The sequence below is a fragment of the Apodemus sylvaticus genome, chromosome 13 (genome assembly GCF_947179515.1).
Source record: "Apodemus sylvaticus chromosome 13, mApoSyl1.1, whole genome shotgun sequence".
Lineage (NCBI taxonomy): Eukaryota > Metazoa > Chordata > Mammalia > Rodentia > Muridae > Apodemus > Apodemus sylvaticus.
Window position 1 is genome coordinate 81,733,796 of NC_067484.1, and position 22,537 is coordinate 81,756,332.

A 22,537-nucleotide genomic window follows, 5' to 3' on the forward strand; every position below is an offset into this window, starting at 1 on the left:
GTGTTGCGGGCTCTGCTTTACTGCCTGGAGCAAAAGACCGCCATTCTGATACCAAGACTTTCTCTGTCTCCCCTCACTTCCCACCCACCTCTCCTAAGCGGCTCAGCTGGCCAGTATCCCTGGACCATTTCAGCCCCTTCACCGGAGGCAGTACCTGGATGGCACCCGTTCAATATGATGCTGTTCCGTGTTCCCCTGGACAAATTCACGCTACAGGAAGCTTTTTTTTTTTTTTCCGTGAAAAGCATAAAATGAGCCAATGCTTAGAGAGGAGACTGGTTTGGACATAAGGACTGCAGAGTGACTGTGTGCTGCTCAGTAGCATATGGAGCCTCCCGCTGAAAGGGGAAAACTATTTCTGTCAAATTCTATTAAAGCACACAGGGATGTAGATATACATACCCAGAGATATGCATATACATTCCTGTGTACATAATATACATATACAATATAACATACATACATACATACATGAGATAAACATACAGGAGGACCTGGAGAGATGGCTCAGCGGTTAAGAGCACTGACTGCTCTTCTGAAGATCCTGAGTTCAAATCCCAGCAGCCACATGGTGGCTCACAACCATCCATAATGAGATCTGATGCCCTCTTCTGGAGTGTCTGAAGACAGCTACAGTGTACTTATATATAATAAATAAATCTTTAAAAAAAAAGAGATAAACATACAGAGATGTACCATACTTTGATACATCAGAAAGTGTATTATCTAGACACATACATACACATGTACACATGGTGTTAAAACACATGATTTTGTCTCTTTCTCAGTCTCTGCCTCTCTGTCTCTATCTCTGTTTTTCTCTCTGTGTGTTGGTTCTGGGGTTAACGCACATGCTAGGCTAGTGCTCTGCTATGAAACATTCCCATTCTGCTCCACCCATTCCTACTCAAAGCACTTTGATTCAAGAGTCAAACACCCTCTAAGGACCCTGAGCTGCAGGACAGACACCCCACAGGCTCCTATCACAACTGTGTAGCAGTGACAGTGAAGGACAACGCCAAGCCATGAAGGACCAGGACCATAGCAGAGACACAGGAGAGGATATGCAGGGTGTGGCCGACTGCATTGCCACCCAGCTCTGAACCATTCCTGAGCTGGAAAGTGTGACAGTGACATCCGCGGTAATCTTTGGTCGTAGGACTGGGAGTGGGGACAATGCGTTTAAGGTGCTAATAATCTTTTTAAAATAGTTTTGAAATGGAAAGGTTTACTTTGACTGACGGTTGGAAGCCTCATGACACGCTGGCTCTGCCGCCTTCCTCTTGGGGTTAGAGAGCCATCATCAGGGATCTGACTCTCGTCACGTGATGGTAGTCTGAGGTGTCTCATTTGCCCGGTTCTGGCAGTGTTGGATTTCTCAGCCCTCGCAATCCTATTGTGCTTCCTCTTGATGTTGCCAGAGCAGCCACATTTGCCTCAGCTTCTGAAGACGCTAGGCCTTAGAGTGGAGTTTCTCAACTTTAGGTCGAGACCCCTTGGAGGTCGACCTGCCCTTTCACAGGGCTGGCCTAAGACTATCAGAAAACATATTTACATTATGGTTCAAAATAGTAGCAACATTACATTTATGTAGTAGCAATGGTGGGTGGGCAGTCACCAGAACACGAGGAACTGTAAAGTCACAGCATTAGGACAGCTGAGAACCACTGCCCTCGAGCCACAGTGGTGCCAGTGTGCACACCTCATTTTGACACGTCAATGTCGGCACGTCAGTGCTGCCATTCCTCCCTCATCCTCCTCCTGCCTCCAAGGCCAAGGAGACCAGAGAGTGCTCTTCTGTTTCTTAAGATGGATTACAGAATGTATTTGTTTTGTAAAACAAAAACTCGCCTACTTACCTAAATGCAATTTGAGGGAATTTGAGGTGCTCGGTCAGGAAAGTGCTTGCTTCACACGCTTGAAGACCCACATAAAAGCCAGGCAAGGCCATGTGCATTTGTAACCCCGGTGCAGGGAGGCAGAGACAGGAGGACCCCACAGGTTTCTGGACTGCCAGTCTACCTGAATCAGGGGCTCCGTGTTCAGTTAGAGTTAAAAAGCCAGACAAGGGGTTCAGTGGACAGAAGTGCTTGCCACCAAGTCTGACAGTCTGAGGTGGATCTCTGATTTACACACCTGCACGCGCGCGCGCACACACACACACACACACACTCACCCCACACACACATAAAAGGTTAAACATAATAAAGTGAAGAATGATTGAGGAGAACGTTGACATCTACCTCTGGTCTGCATGTGCATGGAAAGGCATGTGCTCCCACCCTCCCTCCCTCCCTCTCTCCTCCTTTCCTGTCCCCAAACAAAAACAAAAAACAAAACAGCTCCTCATAGAGAGACAAATGAACTGGAGTCCCTCCCCACTCCAGCCCTGGGCCAAAGGACGGTTCGAAGCGAACCAAAGCAGAGTTCTTGGTTAGACCGACTAAATTTCCCCAAAGGCGTTCCCGTGCCCTCAGTCTCTGGACGCACACGTGGTCCTCAGGAGGGCTTCACCGCGGACATTAGCCACACGTCTGGCACTGCCGGTCGCTGTCACTTTAGCCTACAGTGTTTTAAAGGCATACATTCTGTTAATTCGTGTGTGCTGAGGGAACTGTCTAAATCCAGTCTTGGGAGGCAGAAATGGAAAACCGGAAGTCAAGCACCCCAACTGCGCCTGCGCAGGGCACAAAGGCTCGGTCCCTCTGCTCCAGTCAGAAGAGTCGGAAAGCCAAGCGGCTCACACCAGCCACGTGCCTTCCTCCTCGGGTTCAGAGATGCGGTGCGGGCAGCCAGAGGACACAGACATCCTTTTGCACATGAGTCCCACGGTAGGGTTGGGGATTGTCAAAGTGAGTGTGGGGCGAGGGAGGAAATCAAGAACATTAGTCACAAAAGTCCAGGAACTGGGATCTTAGAGCTAAGGCGGTGGTGGATCCAGGCCGGGGTGGAACCCAGCCCTTGGGAGACCAGGCTGGTGTGTAGACCGGGCTGGCGTGGTCAGCTGGACTCTGTGAACAGCTGTTCAGCAACCGAGTGTTCCTACTGAGAGTTACAAAAGAAAGATGGAGTCAGGACGTGGGTTATCCCATGTAGTTTGTGTCTTTATAGGAATGAAAGATTTCAAACAAGCAAGCAAACAGGAGTACATTCCGTCTCAGGTTCTTTCGAACAGCAGCAGGCTCCCCTGGGCAAGGCAGAGAACAGGACTGTCTTTGTTCACCACATCTGGATTCTGTCTAGGGCTACATCCAGGAAGAAGGCTACTGCCAGCCTGGTTCCCATCGTTCCTTTAACCAGAAGGACCCTCCGTCCTCAGCCACACCCGCCCCTGCCCTAGCCCTTGTGCCCCTAGTCTGGAGCATCATGGGAGCTGGACTGTTTGACTCAGCTACTGATAAGAAGGAGCAGGGATGTCTGATGAAGGTTGAGTAAGAAATGTCTTGGAAGGGGCCTTGGTTTCTCAACCTTTGAGAGCCCCCCCCCCCAAAGTTTACAAAACAAGTCTTTATTACTGCTAATTCCACAAGCAACTGCTCCTAAAGCTTTTAACCTTCTGTAGCACAACATGCCGGTACCGTGACAGAACCCAAGTGTTGGGCATAAACAAAAATGAACAGCGTAGCAGCAGTTAGGCAAATGATACAGCGGGCAATGGAACAGGCTGATAATTTAAGAAGACAAGTGTGCTACAGTTGAGCATTATCAAGTTCGAGGTTTCGGGAGAGCAAAAAAGGAAGGTAACCTCAGAGGTGGGAGAGTTTCAGTAATCACTGGTTTCTTTCTCTATGGTATGCACAAAGAGTATGTGTAAAAATAACAACTCATGCTAAGTGAAGGGCAGGGCCTCTGGTAAGAGAGAGGGGAGGACCAGCGCCCAGAGGCAGAATCAGAGGGTTGGGTGCTAGGGCCAGGCGAATGCCACTCTGCTAGCAGGATCCCACCTCTCCCAATGAAAGGCAAGAAGCCCACTATTTTGGGACATCTTTGTCAGCCCTTTTAGGGCTATATGTGTAATGCTAAACTGGTAATTACTTAACATTTAAGAAGTCATTTCAGTAAGCAAAACAGTCTATAAAATCCATTTTTCCTTTATTCAGACTTTGTAAAGCAACAATCTTTGGGGATCAAATTTTCCAGAGCATGGATATGCTAGCCATGTCTGTGGAAAAGGTTCAATTATCTTGCCATTCGCTCTGCAGTGGCTATAAAGGGTGTCCTGGACGTCAGCTGAGCCTAGTCACACTGTCAGGAGTGCATCCCTCACAACCCCTTGGAGTGGCTTCTGTGAGCCTTGCTCTAGGCTTCTGAAGTCTTTGACACTTTTCACATGCTATGGTTTCCTCCTCTCCCCACGTTTTGTAAAAATTGGGCCCAAAAGATGGAGATCACATCGACTTCCACACCTCCTCCAGCAGTGTGTCTTCTCTGGGAGCCACCTTCTCTCCCAGCTGAGCAGTCGGTACCTGTCACTCAAGTCCATCTGGGGCCTTCTCTAGTCTGGGACCTATTCTCCAGCTGACAACCTTGACTGGGCAGGAAGGCCCTCTTTTGACTTTACCTGTCTACACTGAGAAGGAGACAGAAACAGAGGGTCTGCCCAGGTCATTGGCTTACACTTCTATAAACCTGCTCTTAAGTAACAAGGACCTCAGAGTCTGCTCAAATGGGCTTGCATCCCTTTCAGGGCCACTGAGGGCCTTGTTCCTAGGTTCAATGCATCGTCCCACAGTCCTGAGGGGTGGTCAACAGGAGGCTGTGGTCGGATGCGTGGGTTGGAGCTCCACATGTGTTCACATATCATGATAAACTGAGGAGCAAGGGTTTACGGGAGCTGGGAAAGCTCTCTCTGTGTCTTGGCTGCAGCAGTTTCAAGGTTTATTCCCATTGTTGAGGAATCCACCGCCAGCCACGTTTTACACAGAAATTATGATTTGCATACCTCATGCACATTATCAAGAGGAAATGCATAGCTTGTTTTCCAGCCAGCCAAAACAGCCTGATCCTAAATATCCACTGTATTTCCTGAGCTTTTTTGAGAGACAATAAACCAGGCACTCTGTCTCAAAATATGCAATGGCTTAATGAGTATGCTATTTACTTGTAATCTTTAAATCTTAACTGGGATCAAAACTCTGCTTAGCTGGCCCACTCAGTCTGGTGTTTCTGGCACCACAGGAAGGCTTTAATAGCCTTCAGTGAAGGAACTACTGTGGCACTGGTGAGGGACCCAGGAGCTTCAGGCACCAATAAGGAGCTGCAGAGGCAGCTCTCAAAAGGGCACATCTTGCAGCACAGGGGAAACATGCCTTCCAAGTTTCCAGGGATGGCTGGGAGCTTAGGGCAAAGTCACTGGCTTTATTTGGGCCAGAGCTGTTCACGGCTCCATTCCAGCGCTCATAGATACCATGCATTATACATGCAGAGAAGCACAAGAGGCCTCTGCATGTGCTGTGAGTGCGCGGTGAGCAGCACTTCCATGGTGGATGAAGACACGGACAGCCTTTGTAACTTATGTGGATATGCTTCATCATTCTGGTGTCTTCACTGCCACCAGCTGTCGACGCTGTGCTGCTCAGTCCTTGCTGACTGACAACTGCACACAGGCAGCTTATATCCGGCTGGGAAGACAGCGTTTACTACTACAAATATCTTCTTCCCTACTAGACTGAGGCTCCCCAAGAACAGGGACTAATTGTCCCGCGCTTTCATCTCACCAGCAAGAACTACGCGGCACACTCAGGATCCTTCTGCAGCCAAGCTTTATTGACGCTTTTTGTGGAGGGAAACACCGCGCCCAACATGGATGCGGTTTATATACCCCTTGGCGTGACATGTACACACCCGATTGGCTGTCTACTCATGACCTCACTCGAGTGCCCCGGGACGGGCAGAGATTTGGCGCGAAAATACTCTTGCACATGCGCAGATAGCTTGTTTACTAAGAAAGCAAAGCTGGCACAGTGGAAGCCGGCGCCATCTTGTAATGGCGGATACAGTCGCGGCTTTCCACAACTAATATCTTCATGTTCCTTCTAATCTCCATCCTCCAGAACCAGACTGTTAAAGGCAATCAACAGGTACTGGGTAACAAAGACTCGTGCTAACATGAAACTGATCAGAAGGATGGGGAAAACTAATAACAAGCCAATGCCAACCAAGTATGAAAGGGTAAATAGAAGTTACTAGAACTATAGGAGGGAGGAACTGGTGTGTGTGGGGGGAGTAACGCCCATACAGGAGGAGCAATGTGCATCTAGGCCTTGAGGGAGGAGGGGACACAGTTGATTTTTGGGGCCTGACAAAAGTGGACCCTGAGAGGGAGTGCAGAGACCTGAAGAGGAAGTCAGTCTGCAGAGATGGCGGGTTTCTGAAGGCTGTTAAAACAATGTTACGGCTGTCAGCTTCATTCTAGGGACTGCAAGGAGGCAAACACGGGTTCCAGATGGAATGTACGACCTGAAAATGCAGAGTCTGTCATCTGCAATGGAAAGTCATGACTCATACGGGCATTGAATGGAAAGCAAGGAGACATCTCCTGAGGGAGATGGCAACCCCAGACTAAGGAGTTAGTGGAGTGGCTGGGAACTGTATAGACTTGGATAGGCAGAGGGCCTCAGATATCAGACTTCTCAATGTAAAAGAACGGTACAAGAAGATCCTGGTTCAATCATGGCTTCTCATGGTGACTCCTGGGACACAGTAAAGATGTATCTCTGTGGGGATTTGACTATATGACACAATTTTGAAAACCAGATAGTAGCATCACAAAGCATTTGCTAAAACAAGACAACTGTCAAAGAGACATCGAGAGTTTAGGAGGGGATAAGAGGGATGGAGATATTTTAGAAACCAGGGGAGAATTTCAGGAAGAAAGCAATCAAGAAGATTGCATTTGAATTCAATGGCTGAAGCCAAATGGCAGTCCATGCACTTGTCTGACTCCTTCATATTTGAACTCAGTAATCATCACAAGAAGTAAGCCAATGTCCTCAGAGGCACATGCACAAAATTCAGAGGGCAGGACAAAGGGAAATAGGGTACACCAGCAGCTTATTAAGAGCTAGAATTTGAACTGAGGCAAAATGGATTGTCACCAGGCCAGAGCTAGGCAACAGCGGAAACAAAAGCATGAGTTCAGAGACCAGAACACCCCAGGAAATAGAATTTGTCTCTGGCTGGGGCACAAAGATTTGTTGTTGGTTGTTGTTGAGAACTGAACAAAAGAGGGGTAAGCCTGAGTCATTAAGGACTTAAAGTGCTAAATTAAAGTTATATGGTTTTTATCTAGAGGATAAAGAGGTCTGTATGTAAGAAAGTGAAGTACTACAATCAGATCTAAAAGCCCATTCTCGCAGCCTGTGTGAATGAGGGCCCTGGAGCCAGAGATGGATTCTGAAGGGACAGCAGCTCAGACTTCCATTTGCAGATGGTCACAGGGAGCACACAGGAGACCTGAGTCCCAAGGGTAGGAACAGAAAAGCTGAAAAGTACGAAGAAGGGGAGGCGTGAGTCCTTGAGATAAGAAATAAGGGAATAGGGGAGGCCATCTGGCATGGGAAATAATGTTTCCATACCAGAAGGGGTGTTAGTAACAGTACTGCTCAGTCCCTTTTCCCTTCACTGTTCTTTTGCCTCTCCATCAGTCTCCAACCTGTTACAAACATCCAGATTAACACAGCTGCTTTAACTACTAAGTTGTAAGGATTTTGCTTACTGTGCCCAAACATAATTATAATGCATCAATGACTTGCAAATCATTGTGACTGAGGACAAAATATATATCCCCAGGGGAAAGACACAATTGGCATCACCTTACAAAGATAGTATTATATCCTAGCCAAAAGACATCTATCACCTAGTTAGAAACCATTAAGTTACATAATGGCATCAAGTGTCTAGATATATACAAACAAAAAGACAAAAAAACTCCAAGGTACAGGGCATCGAATTCATGACTTGGCTTAGAAGTGAGCTCCCTGACAACTATATGTAAAATTTTGTTTTCTGGTATGCACTTGGTGAGGAGATTGGAGGAGGAATATCAGTTACATAACAAGTGGTCTTGGAAGACTAAAAGACTGAAAGCACCCTACCTTCCTAGTTTATTGTGCAATACTGATACGTAAACTTCAACCCAGATACGAAGTAAACCCTAGCAAATAGCTTAGCAATCTGCTCGTGCACTGATATTTAATTTTAACACTGAGATGGGTTGTGACACCTGTCTGTAATCCTGGCATTTGAAAGGCGGAGGACAGAGGACTTAGAATTCAAAGAAAGATAACTCGCCCTCAAGAGTTTGAGGTCAGCCTGGTCTACATAGCGAGCTGCGGATCATCCAGAGACCTAACCAAGAAAAAGAATGAAGTTACTAAAGGCCGGATGCTCACTGGGATCCTCCAGGCACGTGCCCCAGACCAAGGTTCACCACGCCAGCAGCGGTCACCAGCCGGAAGCCTTCCGACCCGGAAGGAACACTTCCGAGCCCCGCCTCCTAAGAGCTGCCTGGGAAGGACTCTGTTAAGCTCCCGGAGGCTCGCACAGTTTCCGAGCATCAATAGGGAAGTAACATCTAGCCGGAAGTTCTAGGGCTCGCCTTGGGAGGGGTGGGGGCGGGGAGCCGCCGGCCGACTGCGGGCAGAATGGCGGCACAAATTCCAATCGTGGCTGCTACTTCTACCCCCGCTGTAGCTAGGAACAGCAAGAAGAGGCCTGCTAGCCCTTCTCACAACAGCAGCGGAGGAGGATATGGCGCTAGTAAGAAGAAAAAGCTGTCCGCCTCCGGCTTTGCTCAGGTAGTGAACCGGGAACAAGAGCGCATGCGCCGGCCCGAAAGGCGCCGAGAACGCTTGCGCAGGGAGGGGCGGAAGCTGACGCGCGTGCGCAGTGCTAGTATGTGGGGGTGGGGTTCAGAACTCGCCGGGAAACAGCCTAAGTTTTGCTGGGAATTAGTGTGTTTGAGTCATAGGTTGAACCTACGGTTTTGGTTAAAGGTCGCCCGCGTCATATAGTAATGTAGGAGGTTATAATCGGTTTAGCAGGACCTCCCAGTTCCGTCAGGACTTGTTTTCTGTATCCTTCTGCCTGAGAAGTTCGCGGGTCGCCCATAGCGCCTCTCGCAGACACCCGGTGGGAGTCTGAGGGATCTTCCCAGTGTACAGCATGGAGGAGTACAAAGATGGTTGATACCAGTGGTTGCTTTCATTCTTCTTACATGTGTTAAATCTTGTGGTTAAGAGGTTGATGTACGCCCTTAATCTCAGTACTTGGAAGGCGACTCTGCAAGTTCGAGACCAGCCTGCTCTACAGAGCGAGCTCCAGAACACCAAGGCTACAAAGAGAAACCCGTCTCGATAAACAAACAAAGAGGTTGAGGTTAATGACAAAAGCGCTGGCAGAGACCAGCAGTAGCTTGGTTAGGTTCTTGCACATTAAGTGTGGTTATACTCGTCAGCTTGTGTGGTGCGTTTGCCCAGGGACGCTGTTGGTAATTGGCACTCCCAGCCCCTTTTAGCATATTATTAAGTTACTACGTTTGTATGCAATGAGACACACAAGCCATGGATAGTCTCCAGATGAGAGAGGTCCAGAAATTCCCTGCTGATCTTGTGGCCATGCCTTACCCTTGCAGTTCTGTCATTATGGTCTACCCTCCCTGCCAGAGGTAACCACTCTTCCAATATCTCTTGCCTCGTTAGCTTTGTTCTAAAATGTAATATAAACAGAATCATACAGAACACAGTCCTTGTCTCCAGTGAATAATTTAAGCAAATACTGATGTCATTGCCTGTCTTTTGTAAACCAGTGGTTCTTGTTCCTTTGAGACAAGAAAAATGTAAGGCAGGCTGGTCTTGAACTCATAATCCTGTTTTAGCCTTCCTAATACTGGATTAATGGAATGGACTACCATGCCCAATTTCTTCTGTATGAATGCCTTTTGGGGGGTGGTTTGTGTTTGGTTTCAGACATGGGGACAAGGGACTGAGGTGCATGTATTACATACCAAAGCAGACCTGACCTCCAGGCGCTCCCAGCATCCCTCAGTTCCTACCTAGCATGTTCTATCAGCAACCCTGAACTTTCCAACACAAGAGGCTGAGCTGCCTTTCCCCTAGAGGCTCTTCCCTATGTCATCTAGACATCTTGGTCACACCCTTTCTTTCTTTTTTATTTTTTTTTAATATTTTTATTTTCTATATTCTTTGTTTACATTCCAAATGATTTCCCCTTTCCCAAATCCCCCCTCCCCATATGTCCCATAAACCTTCTTCTCTCCATTAATTCTCCAATCACCTCCCTCCTTTTTCTCTGTCCTTATATTCCCCTCCAATGCTAGATCAATCCTTTCCAGGATCAGGACCCTCTCCATACTTCTTCATGGGAGTCATTTGTTATGCAATTTGTGCCTTGGGTATTCAGGGCTTCTGGGCTAATTAATATCCACTTATCAGAGATTGCATTCCATGTGTATTCTTTTGTGAGTGGGTTACCTCACTTAGGATGATATTTTCCAGATCAAACCATTTGCCTAAAAATTTTGTGAATTCATTGTTTCTAATTGCTGAGTAGTATTCCATTGTGTGAATATACCACATTTTCTGTATTTATTCCTCCTTGAGGGACATCTGGGTTCTTTCCAGCTTCTGGCTATTATAAATAAGGCTGCTATGAACATAATGGAGCATGTGTCTTTATTGCATGCCGGGGAATCCTTTGGGTATATGCCCAGGAGTGGTATAGCAGGGTTCTCCGGAAGTGTCATGTCCAGTTTTCTGAGGAACTGCCAGACTGATTTCCAAAGTGATTGTACCATCTTACAGCCCCACCAGCAGTGGAGGAGTGTTCCTTTTTCTCCACATCCTTGCCAACACCTGCTGTCTCCTGAGTTTTTGACCTACCTTAGCCATTCTGACTGGTGTAAGGTGAAATCTCTGGGTTGTTTTGATTTGCATTTCCCTAATGACTAATGATGGTGAGCACTTCTTAAAGTGCCTCTCGGCCATCCGAATTTCTTCAGGTGAAAATTCTTTGTTTAGATATGTATCCTATTTTTTAATAGGGTTATTTAGTTCCTTGGGGTCTAACTTCTTGAGTTTTTTGTATATGTTGGATATTAGCCCTCTATCAGATGTAGGGTTGGTGAATATCCTTTCCCAATTTGATGGTTGCTGTTTTGTCCTTTTAACAGTGTCCTTTGCCTTACAGAAACTTTGTAATTTTATGAGGTCCCATTTGTCAATTCTTGATCTTAGAGCATAAGCTATTGGTGATCTGTTCAGGAACTTTTCCCCTGTGCCCATGTCCTCAAGGGTTTTCCCCAGTTTATTTTCTATTAGTTTCAGTGTGTCTGGTTTTACATGGAGGTCCTTGATCCACTTGGAGTGAAGTTTAGTACTTGGAGATAAGAATGGATCAATTCACATTCTTCTGCATGCTGACCTCCAATTGAACACACCCTTTCTTTCTTTTCTCTCTTCATGCACACACCCTTTCTCTCTCACTCCTCTACCCCCACCCAACCCCCTTTCTCCTTGGAGACTTCCCTGGCCTCGATCCTTGGGGCCAGTGAAATTGCCCCGCTGGAGAGCAGCTCTTAATATAAACTGACTCATTTCATCAGTGGTGGAGCAATAACCTTCCAGTTTAAAATAGGGTCTCTCTAGTCCTGGCTCTCCTGCAACTGGATCTATAGACCAGGCTGGCCTCAAACTCAGAGCCTGTCTCTGCCTCCCAAGTTCTGGCTGGGATTAAAGGCATGTACCTGGGTGGTTTGTTTTGAAGCAGGATCACATTGTGTTTCTTAGGCTGGTTTAAAACATTGTCTGTATCACAAGTTGGCCTCAAATTCCTGATCCTTGTGTTTGAGGCTTCTGGATGTTGAGATTGCAGGCATGCACTGCCTTGCCCAGCTCCCTCATATGCTCTTGATTCGTGTCTGTATGAGCTGCTTCCTGTGTGTTCTCCTGCAGTCTGTCCTTAATGTGATCTAATGTTCACTTGTGCCCAGACCAAGCAATCTGGTCACAGCATTAAGACTACTTATGTTTCTTTTTAGGTATTTTTTGTTTTTGCTTTTGTTTTTTAATACAAACTCTGAACAGTATAGTCCCTGGTGGACCTGGAACTGGTGGTATGTCGACCAGGCTAGCCTCTAACTCCCAGAGATCCACCTGTCTCTGCCTCCCAGGGACAAGATTAAAGACATGTTTTATTATGCTCTGTTCTTTGTGGGTCATGTTTTGTTTGGTTTACTTTGGTTTGACGCAGGACTTTCTTGCTATATAGACATTGCTGGCCTGCAAATCACAATATAGCCCAGACTGGTTCTGAGGCAGTCTTCCTGCCTCAGCCTCTGAATTCCTGGTATTACAGGAATGTACTGCCACACCTCAACTGAGTTAACTTCTTTCTTTCTCTACCCCACCTACTTTTTAAGCCAGAGTCTTGCTATATAGCCCAGACTGACTGTAGATTCACTATGTAGCCCAGGCTGACTGTAGATTCACTATGTAACCCAGGTTGGGTTTCTTAGTCCAGGTTGCTATTAGAAGTTACTATATTTGAGCTTTTTTGTTTTGTTTTGTTTTTCTGGGCTTTTTTTTTTTTTTTTTTTTTTTTTTGGATTTGGTTTTTTTCGAGACAGGATTTCTCTGTATAGCCCTGGCTGTCCTGGAACTCACTCTGTAGACCAGGCTGGCCTCGAACTCAGAAATCCGCCTGCCTCTACCTCCCAGAGTGCTAGGATTACAGGCGTGCACCACCACCACCCGGCTGTTTTGTTTTTCAAGACAGGATTTCTCTCCCAGCATCCCTCAGTTCCTACTTGGCTTGTTCTATCTGCAACCCTGATATGATAGCCCAGGCTGCCCTGGCACTCACTCCGTAGACCAGGCTGGCCTAGAACTCAGAAATCTGCCTGCCTCTGCCTCCCAAGTGCTGGGATTAAAGGCGTGCACCACCACCACCACCACCCGGCTTATATTTGAGTTTTAAGTGCTGACAAAAACCACTGTCCTCTTTCTTCCCTTTCTTTCTGTCCTCCTCCTACACACACACACACACACACACACACACACCATACACACACACAGACAGTATAGTATAGAATAGAGTTTATTCAGGGCATGGGAGGAGAGTTAAACCCCACAGCACAGAGGGAAGACAAGGTTGTCCTGGAGTCTGAGTCCCAGTCGTGAGGCTGCTGTTGGCAGAAGCCATTTGTTTGGACTCTGCAGTCCTGCAGAAGCGGGTGGGGCCCCTGGGCCTTGCTGGCTCCAGAGTGTTACAGCAAGGCCTGTTTCTCTGCCCTGGGACTTACACCATCTCCTTTAGTAACATGAAGAGGGCATAGCCCAGAGCGGGGCTGGATGTTCCATCTCATGAAGTCTCTCAGGGTTACTGGGCCTTTCACATGTGGAAACAGTAATCATCTTATATCCTGTCCTATCACAGCAGAGCATCACAGACTTGACTTTCCCTCCCGACTAAAGGCCTTCCTGGCATCCTGACTCACCACTGACACCAGGGTCTCACAGAGACTGTGAACAAGGGTGGAGTGACATAGGAGTGGGGCTGAAACCCGCATGACCTCTCTGGGGCTTGTCTGGCTAGAGGTGGCATAGACGCCTTCACTGTTGGAGAAGCATGGCTTTTCTGTGGTACGAGTACCCCGCCATCCATTGGGCCAGCATTCCCTTCTCCACGCTTCCATTGGCTGCTGCGGGAACAGTGAGCTTCCGGCCACCCTTACGCCCATTACTGTCAGCAGAAGCCCTTGCTTTGGTGGGGTGGCCTCTCCCTGCTAGACCGTATAGCTGTCAGGTCCACAGTGACTTGGTGCAGTGTGTGTCTCTTACAGGGTCCTCTGGGGACTGTCCTCCTGCCCGCACCTCAGCAACTTGCATTGCCCCTGGAGAATGGAGCGAAGAGCTGGCCACACACTGTCCACAGCACTCTTGTGCACACTGCCCTCCGGAGGCCTGCTTTCCTTTCCTTTGCTTCCCTGGTAGTTCATCTGGTTTGTCCCAAATGACCTCTTTCTTTCTAGCACTGGCTGGTCTCCTGAGAGCCTCTAGACACTTCTAATTAGCAGCTTCTTGCTTCTTTTGCCCTGGATCACAGCCTCTTAAAACAGAGATTTCAGAGTCAGTGAGATGGCTCAGTGAGTGGAGGTGGTAATTCGGCAATACATGTGCAACTGGCCCACATCTAAACCATACATGTGCAGCTGGCCCACATCTACACCATACATTTGCAGCTGGCCCACATCTACACTATACATGTGCAACTGGCCCATATCCACACCATACATGTGCAACTGGCCCACATCCACACCATACATGTGCAACTGGCCCACATCCACACCATACATGTGCAACTGGCCCACATCCACACCATACATGTGCAGCTGGCCCACATCTACACCATACATGTGCAACTGGCCCACATCTACACCATACATGTGCAACTGGACCACATCCACACCATACATGTGCAACTGGCCCACATCCACACCATACATGTGCAGCTGGCCCACATCTACACCATACATGTGCAACTGGCCCACATCCACACCATACATGTGCAGCTGGCCCACATCTACACCATACATGTGCAACTGACACACATCCACACCATACATGTGCAGCTGGCCCACATCCACACCATACATGTGCAGCTGGCCCACATCTACACCATACATGTGCAACTGACACACATCCACACCATACATGTGCAGCTGACCCACATCCACACCATACATGTGCAGCTGGCACACATCCACACCATACATGTGCAGCTGACACACATCCACACCATACATGTGCAGCTGGCACACATCCACACCATACATGTGCAGCTGGCACACATCCACACCATACATGTACAGCTGGCACATATCCACACCATACATGTACAGCTGGCACACATCCACACCATACATGTGCAGCTGGCACACATCCATACCATACATGTGCAGCTGGCACACATCCACACCATACATGTACAGCTGGCACACATCCATACCATACATGTGCAGCTGACACACATCCACACCATACATGTGCAGCTGGCACACATCCACACCATACATGTGCAGCTGGCACACATCCACACCATACATGTACAGCTGGCACACATCCATACCATACATGTGCAGCTGGCACATATCCACACCATACATGTGCAGCTGGCCCACATCTACACCATACATGTGCAGCTGGCACACATCCACAATTACATAACAAAGAAATACAGGCTAGATTAAAGCAGTGGTTTCTCAAGGCTTAAGGTTTTACACAGCACTGGGAAGACTGGAGCGACTGAGAATGGTGGAGAGCCATCTATACTGAAGAGCAGAGGAGTCCAGGCCAGGCAGACCCTGGGGACAAGTCTGGGAAGGTGTTTGGGGAGTCTGAGAACTATTGTGACAGTGAATGGTCCTGTCCTCCCTTTTCTGTTCTTGTCACAGATCCCATGGAGAGAGCACATGCATAACCCCCTACAACACACACACACCAGACATACACACCATATACACATCACACACACCAGTATAATAAAGAATAAAGTTTATTCTGAGAATGGGAAGGAGAATTAAGAGGGTAGTAGAGGCAGAGAAAGACAAAGAGAAGGCGAGAGTTGAGAAGTAGAGGTCGGCCATGACCATGTTGAGAGAGGGGCAAAGGGAATGGGGAAGAGAAGAGCACAAGAGGGCAAGAGAGAGGGGAGGGGCCAAGCAGCCCCTCTTATAGTGGGCCAGGCATACCTGAGTGTTGCTGGGTAACTGTGGGGAGGGGCATACCTTGCTGTTGCCAGGTAACTGTGGAATAGAGCTCCCACAGAATCCTAACATGCACTTTCTCAGGAACCCAGTCACTTCACTCCCAGTCACATACCCAACAGAAATGAAAGCCTGACAATTGCTTTCTTCCTCTGGGGGCTGTTCTGTTTGAGACAGGACCTCCCTAGATAGCTTACATATCAGACTTGTTATGCAGACCAGGCAGGCTTCAAATTCACAGAGATTTGCCTGCCTCTGTCTCCCAAGTGCTGGAACTAAAGGGATGCATCACCATGCCTGCACTAGTTTGATTCCTGTCTCTGTGATCAACACCAGAAGTGTTGACAGAAGTCACTCGGGGTAGGAAAGGATTTATTTCAGTGTTCACTCTCAGGTCACAGTCCATCACTGAGAGAAGTCTACTCAGGAGATCATATGGGAACCGTGGGGACTGCTGCTGTCAGGAGATCATGTGGGAACCATGGGGACTGCTGCTGTCAGGAGATCATGTGGGAACCATGGGGACTGCTGCTGTCAGGAGATCATGTGTGAACCGTGGGGACTGCTGCTGTCAGGAGATCATGTGGGAACCATGGGGACTGCTGCTGTCCAGCTCGCCTTCCTGCTGGCAGGGGCTGCCTGCTTAGGGTCGGTGCTGCGGATCCCACAGGAGACTAGTTTCCTGTCAGTCATCCATCCAGACAGCTCCCTGCGTAGACACCGGTCACTCTGACCAAGACAATTCTTCACTGTCATTTTCTCATTCCCAGGTGACATGTATCAAGTTGACAATAAAAACTAGCCAACAGCTTTATTTCCATTTGTAAAGCTGAGTGTGTGTGTGTGTGTGTGTGTGTGTGTGCGCGCGTGTGCGCGCGCGCACGTAATTATAAATTACATTTATAATTGAAAATGTACAAGAGTTCAGCAGAAAAATGGATCAATAGGTTTTAACACATCCATGTAGTGAATTCTAATCTGCTGAGAAATAAGACAATAGATGAACTCCTGAGGCGTGTGAGGCCATCAAAGCTTCCTTCTGTCCTAAAGAGGCCAGGTACGAGCCACACCATCAGATTCCACTTGTAAGAAGTTCTGGAAGAGATGAAAGTGATGTAAAAGAATGAGAACAGTGGTTGCCCCTGGGGCTGGAAGGACTTGGCCAGGAAGGGACAAGAGAATGTTCTGGAATGGTCTGAGTGCACTGTCTTGGAAGGGATTTGCTTATACCGGTGTCAACATTGAAAAACTCATGAAACCCGTACCCGACATGCCTGAAGACAATGCCTCTGTTCCTAAGACGTTTGTTTTGGAGTTGATTTATAATCAGACAACATTTCTTCCTTCTTTCCTCTTGGGGTTGTTAGCATAAAGGTTTGTTTTAAAGCAGCTCAGCTTCTTGACAGGACAGAGCGTTTCAGCTGCAGCCAGCTGACCCGTGTCCCTCCAGCTCCCTCTTCCTCAGAATTCCCATGTCCTGCAGTCCTCAGACCAGCTCCAGCCTGGGTTTGTTGTCCAAATCAGACCCTTAAGGTCTAGACTCTTAAGGCTAGCCTTTGTATTTCAAGACGTGGTTGACAAGGTCTTCACAACATAAAGACTTTATATCGTGTGGTGTCATAAAATGGATTTCTGTTGAAAAGTTGTGTGTTGTGTTGCTGTAGACCCTGACCCTCTGTTTTCTGTAAGGCAGGGGTAGTTGCACCTCCTTAGTAGCAGCTGTCAGAATCAAGTGAGACGACTGGAGTAGGACAGACACCTGAGCTTGGTCCCGAGCGTCCGGGGCGCGTGGCACCTGGGGGCCTGCTTGTGTGTGCAGTGGCCTCTGTTCACACAGTCCTCCCTGCTCTCCAGGGCAGGCTACGTGCTGCAGCTCTGTGCACTTGCGTGTCTGTCTTCTGGAGAGCACAAGTGGAGAACCCACTTGGCTTCAAAGATTTTTTTTTTCTCTCCCTGTTTTAAGGGTGCCAGCATCGAAGCCATGAGTGAGAGTAAAGTGGCATCCTCTGAGCTAAGCTCGGGGCCTGTGGAGAAAGCTGCCAAGCCGCTGCCGTTTAAGGATCCCAGCTTTGTGGTAAGCACACAGATACAGAGTGAGCCGCTGTGCCTTGGTCTCTCATCCAGCTGGCCTGAGGTGGCTCCGGAGAACCCTCTGCCTCCGTCCAGTTTGCCACCTTCCCTCATGAGCTGTTGAAGACAGGAGTGGGGGTGGAGGAGTAGGTGGTGGGTGTTGACAGTTGGGGGAAGAGGGATATGGGACTGGACAGGAAAGGCCCTTTGTGATCTCCCAGTGTTCCAGGTCTGTTCAGAACCCCCCAGAGGACAGGACTTCGAGGAGGCGTCTTCTCCATGGTTGTTCGCCTGTGCTTCTTTTATTGTCTTTAAATAAGTTTAAAAGAAGCCTGAGGCACACAGCTAACATAGGAGCACGCCTCACCAACGCTTTACATCCCTTGGTTCACAAGGATTGTATTAAGTAACCAGTTACAAATTATAATTTTAAAGGCTTATTTTTTTTTTAATTAATGAATTTTGGCAATCCACTGTATCCAGGGTCTGCAAATATGTTAGCAGTCTTTTCCATTTCATGCTTTTAATCTTTACAGCACAGAAAGAAATTTCCAGAAGGCTTGCCACACCGTGATTGAAGCTTATTTGAGTTTTCCAGGCCCCACTGGTGATTATGGGGCTCCGTGACACACCCTCTGAGGGGGTTTAGAGATGTAGGCTGGAGATTAAATCCAACTTTGTGGTAAACTCGTTTTAAAGGAATGAGGTCATAAGTGAATTCAACTAGACTGGATCCCATAAAGAATTTTTCCTGTGTGCATTTCCTTCTGTCCCACCATCAGCAAACTTGTGGGTTTGAAGAGCCCCCAAACTAGGGTTTTTTGTTTGTTTGTTTGTTTGTTTATTTTCATTTTTTGGTTTATTTTTGGTTTTTAAGAAAGGGTCTCCTGTAGCCCAGACTGGCCTCAAACTCACCCTGTAACTGAGGCTGTCCCAAACTCTTCTGCTTCTGCTTCCTGAGTGCTGGGATTAAAGGAACATCCACTGCACATAGCTAAAAACTAATTTTTTTTTCAAACAAAGATTAAAGTCTCCAGTGAGGTCCTTTTAAAGGTCTCAGCACACAGACAGTTGCTGATGGACTGAGGTGGCTGACAGCCCTAGCACAGCTTCTTACTCTCCAGGCCGTGCGTCTTCCACTGACCCCTCTTCTAACCCCCCTTTAATTCAAGCACTCTGGCCATGGCGGTGCAGTAGCTGGCAAGAAGAACAGAACCTGGAAGAACCTCAAACAGATCCTCGCTGCTGAAAGGGCGTTGCCGTGGCAACTGAACGATCCTAACTGTGAGTCGTCTCGAGCCTTCCATGTGTTTGTAGTGCAGACGGGAACTTCCTTACAACAAGCCCACTCGTGTTTGTGTTATTTCAGGGAAGTGTTCTTAGCCTGAGAGCCCTACAGTGGCTCCCATCCAGGGGTATTCTGCATGTGTTCTCTTTCCACTGAGCCAGTTTGCGTCTGTTTGTCTGTCATGGTGTGTGGTTTTTAGTGCCATCATTTAAAATCTCATTCTGGAGAAATAGGTCCCACTGTGATAATGTCGATGTTTCTATTAGGTTCTCATTTTAAAATCTACTCTCTAAATTTGTTTTCACAAACAGCGTAGCCCACCTAATGTGAGAACTAGAAAGTCTCCAGTGTGTGGGTAGCAGCCACCCTCTCACCGTCCCCTCCCACCGTAGGACGCCCTAGCCCGGGCAGAAGCCATTCGATGGTCTGCTCAACTGCACTGGAAACTTTTAGGTTCCAAGACCTCGCCACCTCCTGCCCCACTGTGCGTCTTTCATAGGGGTGACTCAGAGGGTGACAAGTTAGTCATCTGGGTGTGGACCCCTCGAGTCTGGGTGTGTGGATCCAGCTAGTGGCTGTGTGGCCTTTCCTCACTGCCAGTCCCTCCTAGCTGGAGCCTGCGAAGTAGTCTGTGGGTAGACGAGACCCTGGCGTTGCCTGGGAGGAGCGTGTCTCTGGGAGTGGCTCAGGCCCCCGCTGAGGCCTGCACTTATCTGGTTTTGAGCCATCTCTCATTTCTCTGGTTAATCCCCAGAGGCTTCTATAAGTGGGTAATCACGAAGGAAATGCCAGGACTGTTGTCGTCTGTTAGCTTAGAATAAAGGATGGGGAAGTGGGACATTTGGAAGATTATTTGGTGATCGTTTTCTTTCTTCTGTTTAGACTTTAGCATCGATGCTCCTCCGTCCTTTAAGCCAGCTAAGAAATATTCTGATGTTTCAGGCCTTCTTGTGAGTATAATTACATCTGTCTATATTAGCATTAAATATAAGATTTCACAGTTATGTCTCTCTAGACACATGGCCCTGCCTGGAGTTCCTGCTGTGGCCTGAGTGTGTGTGGCTAGCATGGAGGGCCAGTGTTCCAGTAAGCAAGATAAAGAATTTTCACCTTTTTCCCCCTCTGATAGTTAACATGGGATAACATAGGACAACATGAATGAACTAGCCTTTCTGTTTTTACTCTTAAGGTTTTAAAATACTCATATCACACAATTGGTGGTAGTTTAAAAAATATATATTCTGAGCCAATGATATAGCTCAGTGGTATAGAGTGCCTGCCTAGCGTGCCCAACGCCGTAGACCGGGTCTTCAAATGAGAGCAAGCACGAACGTCTAAGCCTTTTCCCAAACGAAGCTGTGTGTAACCAACATGCCGAAGAGCCCTCTGTCCACGTGGAGCTGTGTGCATCTGGTCCTGTGCTCGCCCCCGCCCTGCCCCCGCCCCCAGCGGCCCCTCGGGCCTCTGGAGCAGAGCTGGAGGTGAGGCACCAAGGCAGAAGCATATTCTCAGGCACGGAGGGCCTGCTTCCTCTCTGGCTGCCGAACCCATAGAGAAACTCCAGCTTAGCTTCATCCTTCTCCATCTGTAATAAATCTGAAATGTGGCTTTTTCTGCTAATTACAGAAACAACAAAGCACACTACGTCTAAACTTCACCCATGTATCAGTTACGTGCTTTGTAGTTTAGCGAGGATAACTGACTTCCTGTCTGTCACAAACTTGCCAAATTAGTTGTGTCTGTCGTACTAGGAGACTCACTTAATCTCCTCTTAGCTCCTAGTCCGTTTCATTGTTCTGGAGTTTGCCTCTGTCTGACTCATTTAGATACATGCTTGGGTCAAGGGCTTTGTTCTCTTAAACGTGCATTTGCTGTGGACTTGGCCTCTCTGTGGTGGTGTTGAGCCTAAAGAGGTAGGCCTGGTTAGTTAATGGTGTTTCTTAAAAGTGGGTCACACGTGGGTCCGATCCCATAGGGATGGATGGATGTGTTCTTCAGGACGGGGCTGTCATGAAAGAGCCTTCTTCTCCTCTTTCTGTGCGTACATGCCTTTCCTGTGCGTGGCCTGTTTTCTTCACACCATATTGAAATGCAGCCAGGTAGGGCCTTCCCCAGGAGCTTACTAAGCCTCTTTTCTTCCTAAAAAAATATACGCATGAGTATACACACTTTATATGTGAACGTGTTTAGCCTGCGTGTGTGTGTGTGCACCAAATGTATGCCTGGCACCGTCTGAGGACATCCTGGAGCTGGGTATCCAGCAGATGCTCCTAACCATTGGGCCATCTGTCCAGCACCGTAAGCCTCATTTCTTTATGAAGCATCCAGGTATGTTTTGAACAGCACCACAGAATGAACTAGAACACCGTTCCAGCTTTCTTTTTGTGCAAGTTTGCATGTCATATCTACTATGCAGTTGGGTTGTTTGTTTGTCTGTTTGTTTTCCCCAGTCTGTATTTTTGTATTTAGAGTGAGTTTCTTGTCGGGAGTGTCTTGCTTTGCACCCATCTGACAGCCTGATTCCAGGTGCTAGCTCTGCGTGGTTCACATTTTCAGCGGCCATTAGTGTAGATGAGTTTACACTAGTAGTGTTTTCTCTTTCCGTCTGTGTGCCTTTGTCCCTTTGTCTCTTGCTTCTGTCTAACTGGGCACTTCTGATCACTTTGGAACAGTTTTAGCTTACAGTGAAACCGGGAGGCTCTTCTGGTGGAGTTCTCGCAGGCTCCTGATCTAGCTCGCTCTCTAAACGACTGGTGCATTTGTTCTGATTAGTGGACCGGTAAGGATGGCATGGGTTCCAGTTTATTTCACCTTGCTTAGCTTGGGCCCTTGCAGAGCCCAGTGATAAGGCTTTGCCTCAGGGCATAGGGTGGTTTGATCCCCAGTACTGCCCATAGAGTGAGGGGGAGAGAGAGAAAGGCAGGTTGGGAATGGGAGGGGGTGGGGATAGATGCCCTTGGCTTTTGGCTGAGCCCAGTGTCCTGTCCTGTCTAGGATGCCATATTGGTTGCCATAACTCTTTAGACCAGCCTTGACTGTGGCAGTTTCTCAAATTTCCCTTGTTTTTGACAAGTTTGTCTCGGGTTTTCCTTGTGTTGTTGGAGATGGGCAGTCTGAGAGATGGGCAGTCTTAATGTGCTTCTCCAGCTAGTCCTGAACTCCTGAGCTCATAAGATTCCCTGCCTTGGCCTCAGAAGTGCTGGGATCAAAGGCACAAGCCACCACAGCTGGCTGCTGGATCGATTCTCTATAGGATGTTCTGAGATGGAGCTGTGTCACATGGCTCCCTCCTGAGGTACCTGGCTCACTGGACGTTTAGATTGTTATTGATGCCTCTGTTTTTGTTAAAAAGCTGAATGGCTGTCCTCATGGTCCTAATGTCCGTCTCACCGTAG

General features: G+C 47.9%; 1 protein-coding gene across 1 annotated transcript in view; it reads left to right on the forward strand.

Annotated features, from left to right (window-relative positions):
* The first annotated feature begins 8,507 nt into the window (after positions 1 to 8,507).
* Ino80c (INO80 complex subunit C) overlaps positions 8,508 to 22,537 on the forward strand; it is an 18,268-nt gene continuing 4,238 nt past the window's right edge. Inside the window, exons 1-4 of the mRNA XM_052155578.1 lie at positions 8,508 to 8,798; positions 17,748 to 17,858; positions 19,027 to 19,138; positions 20,025 to 20,092. Of these exons, the coding sequence (XP_052011538.1) occupies positions 8,646 to 8,798; positions 17,748 to 17,858; positions 19,027 to 19,138; positions 20,025 to 20,092 (444 nt within the window). The 5' untranslated portion in view covers positions 8,508 to 8,645. The remainder of the gene's footprint in view (positions 8,799 to 17,747; positions 17,859 to 19,026; positions 19,139 to 20,024; positions 20,093 to 22,537) is intronic.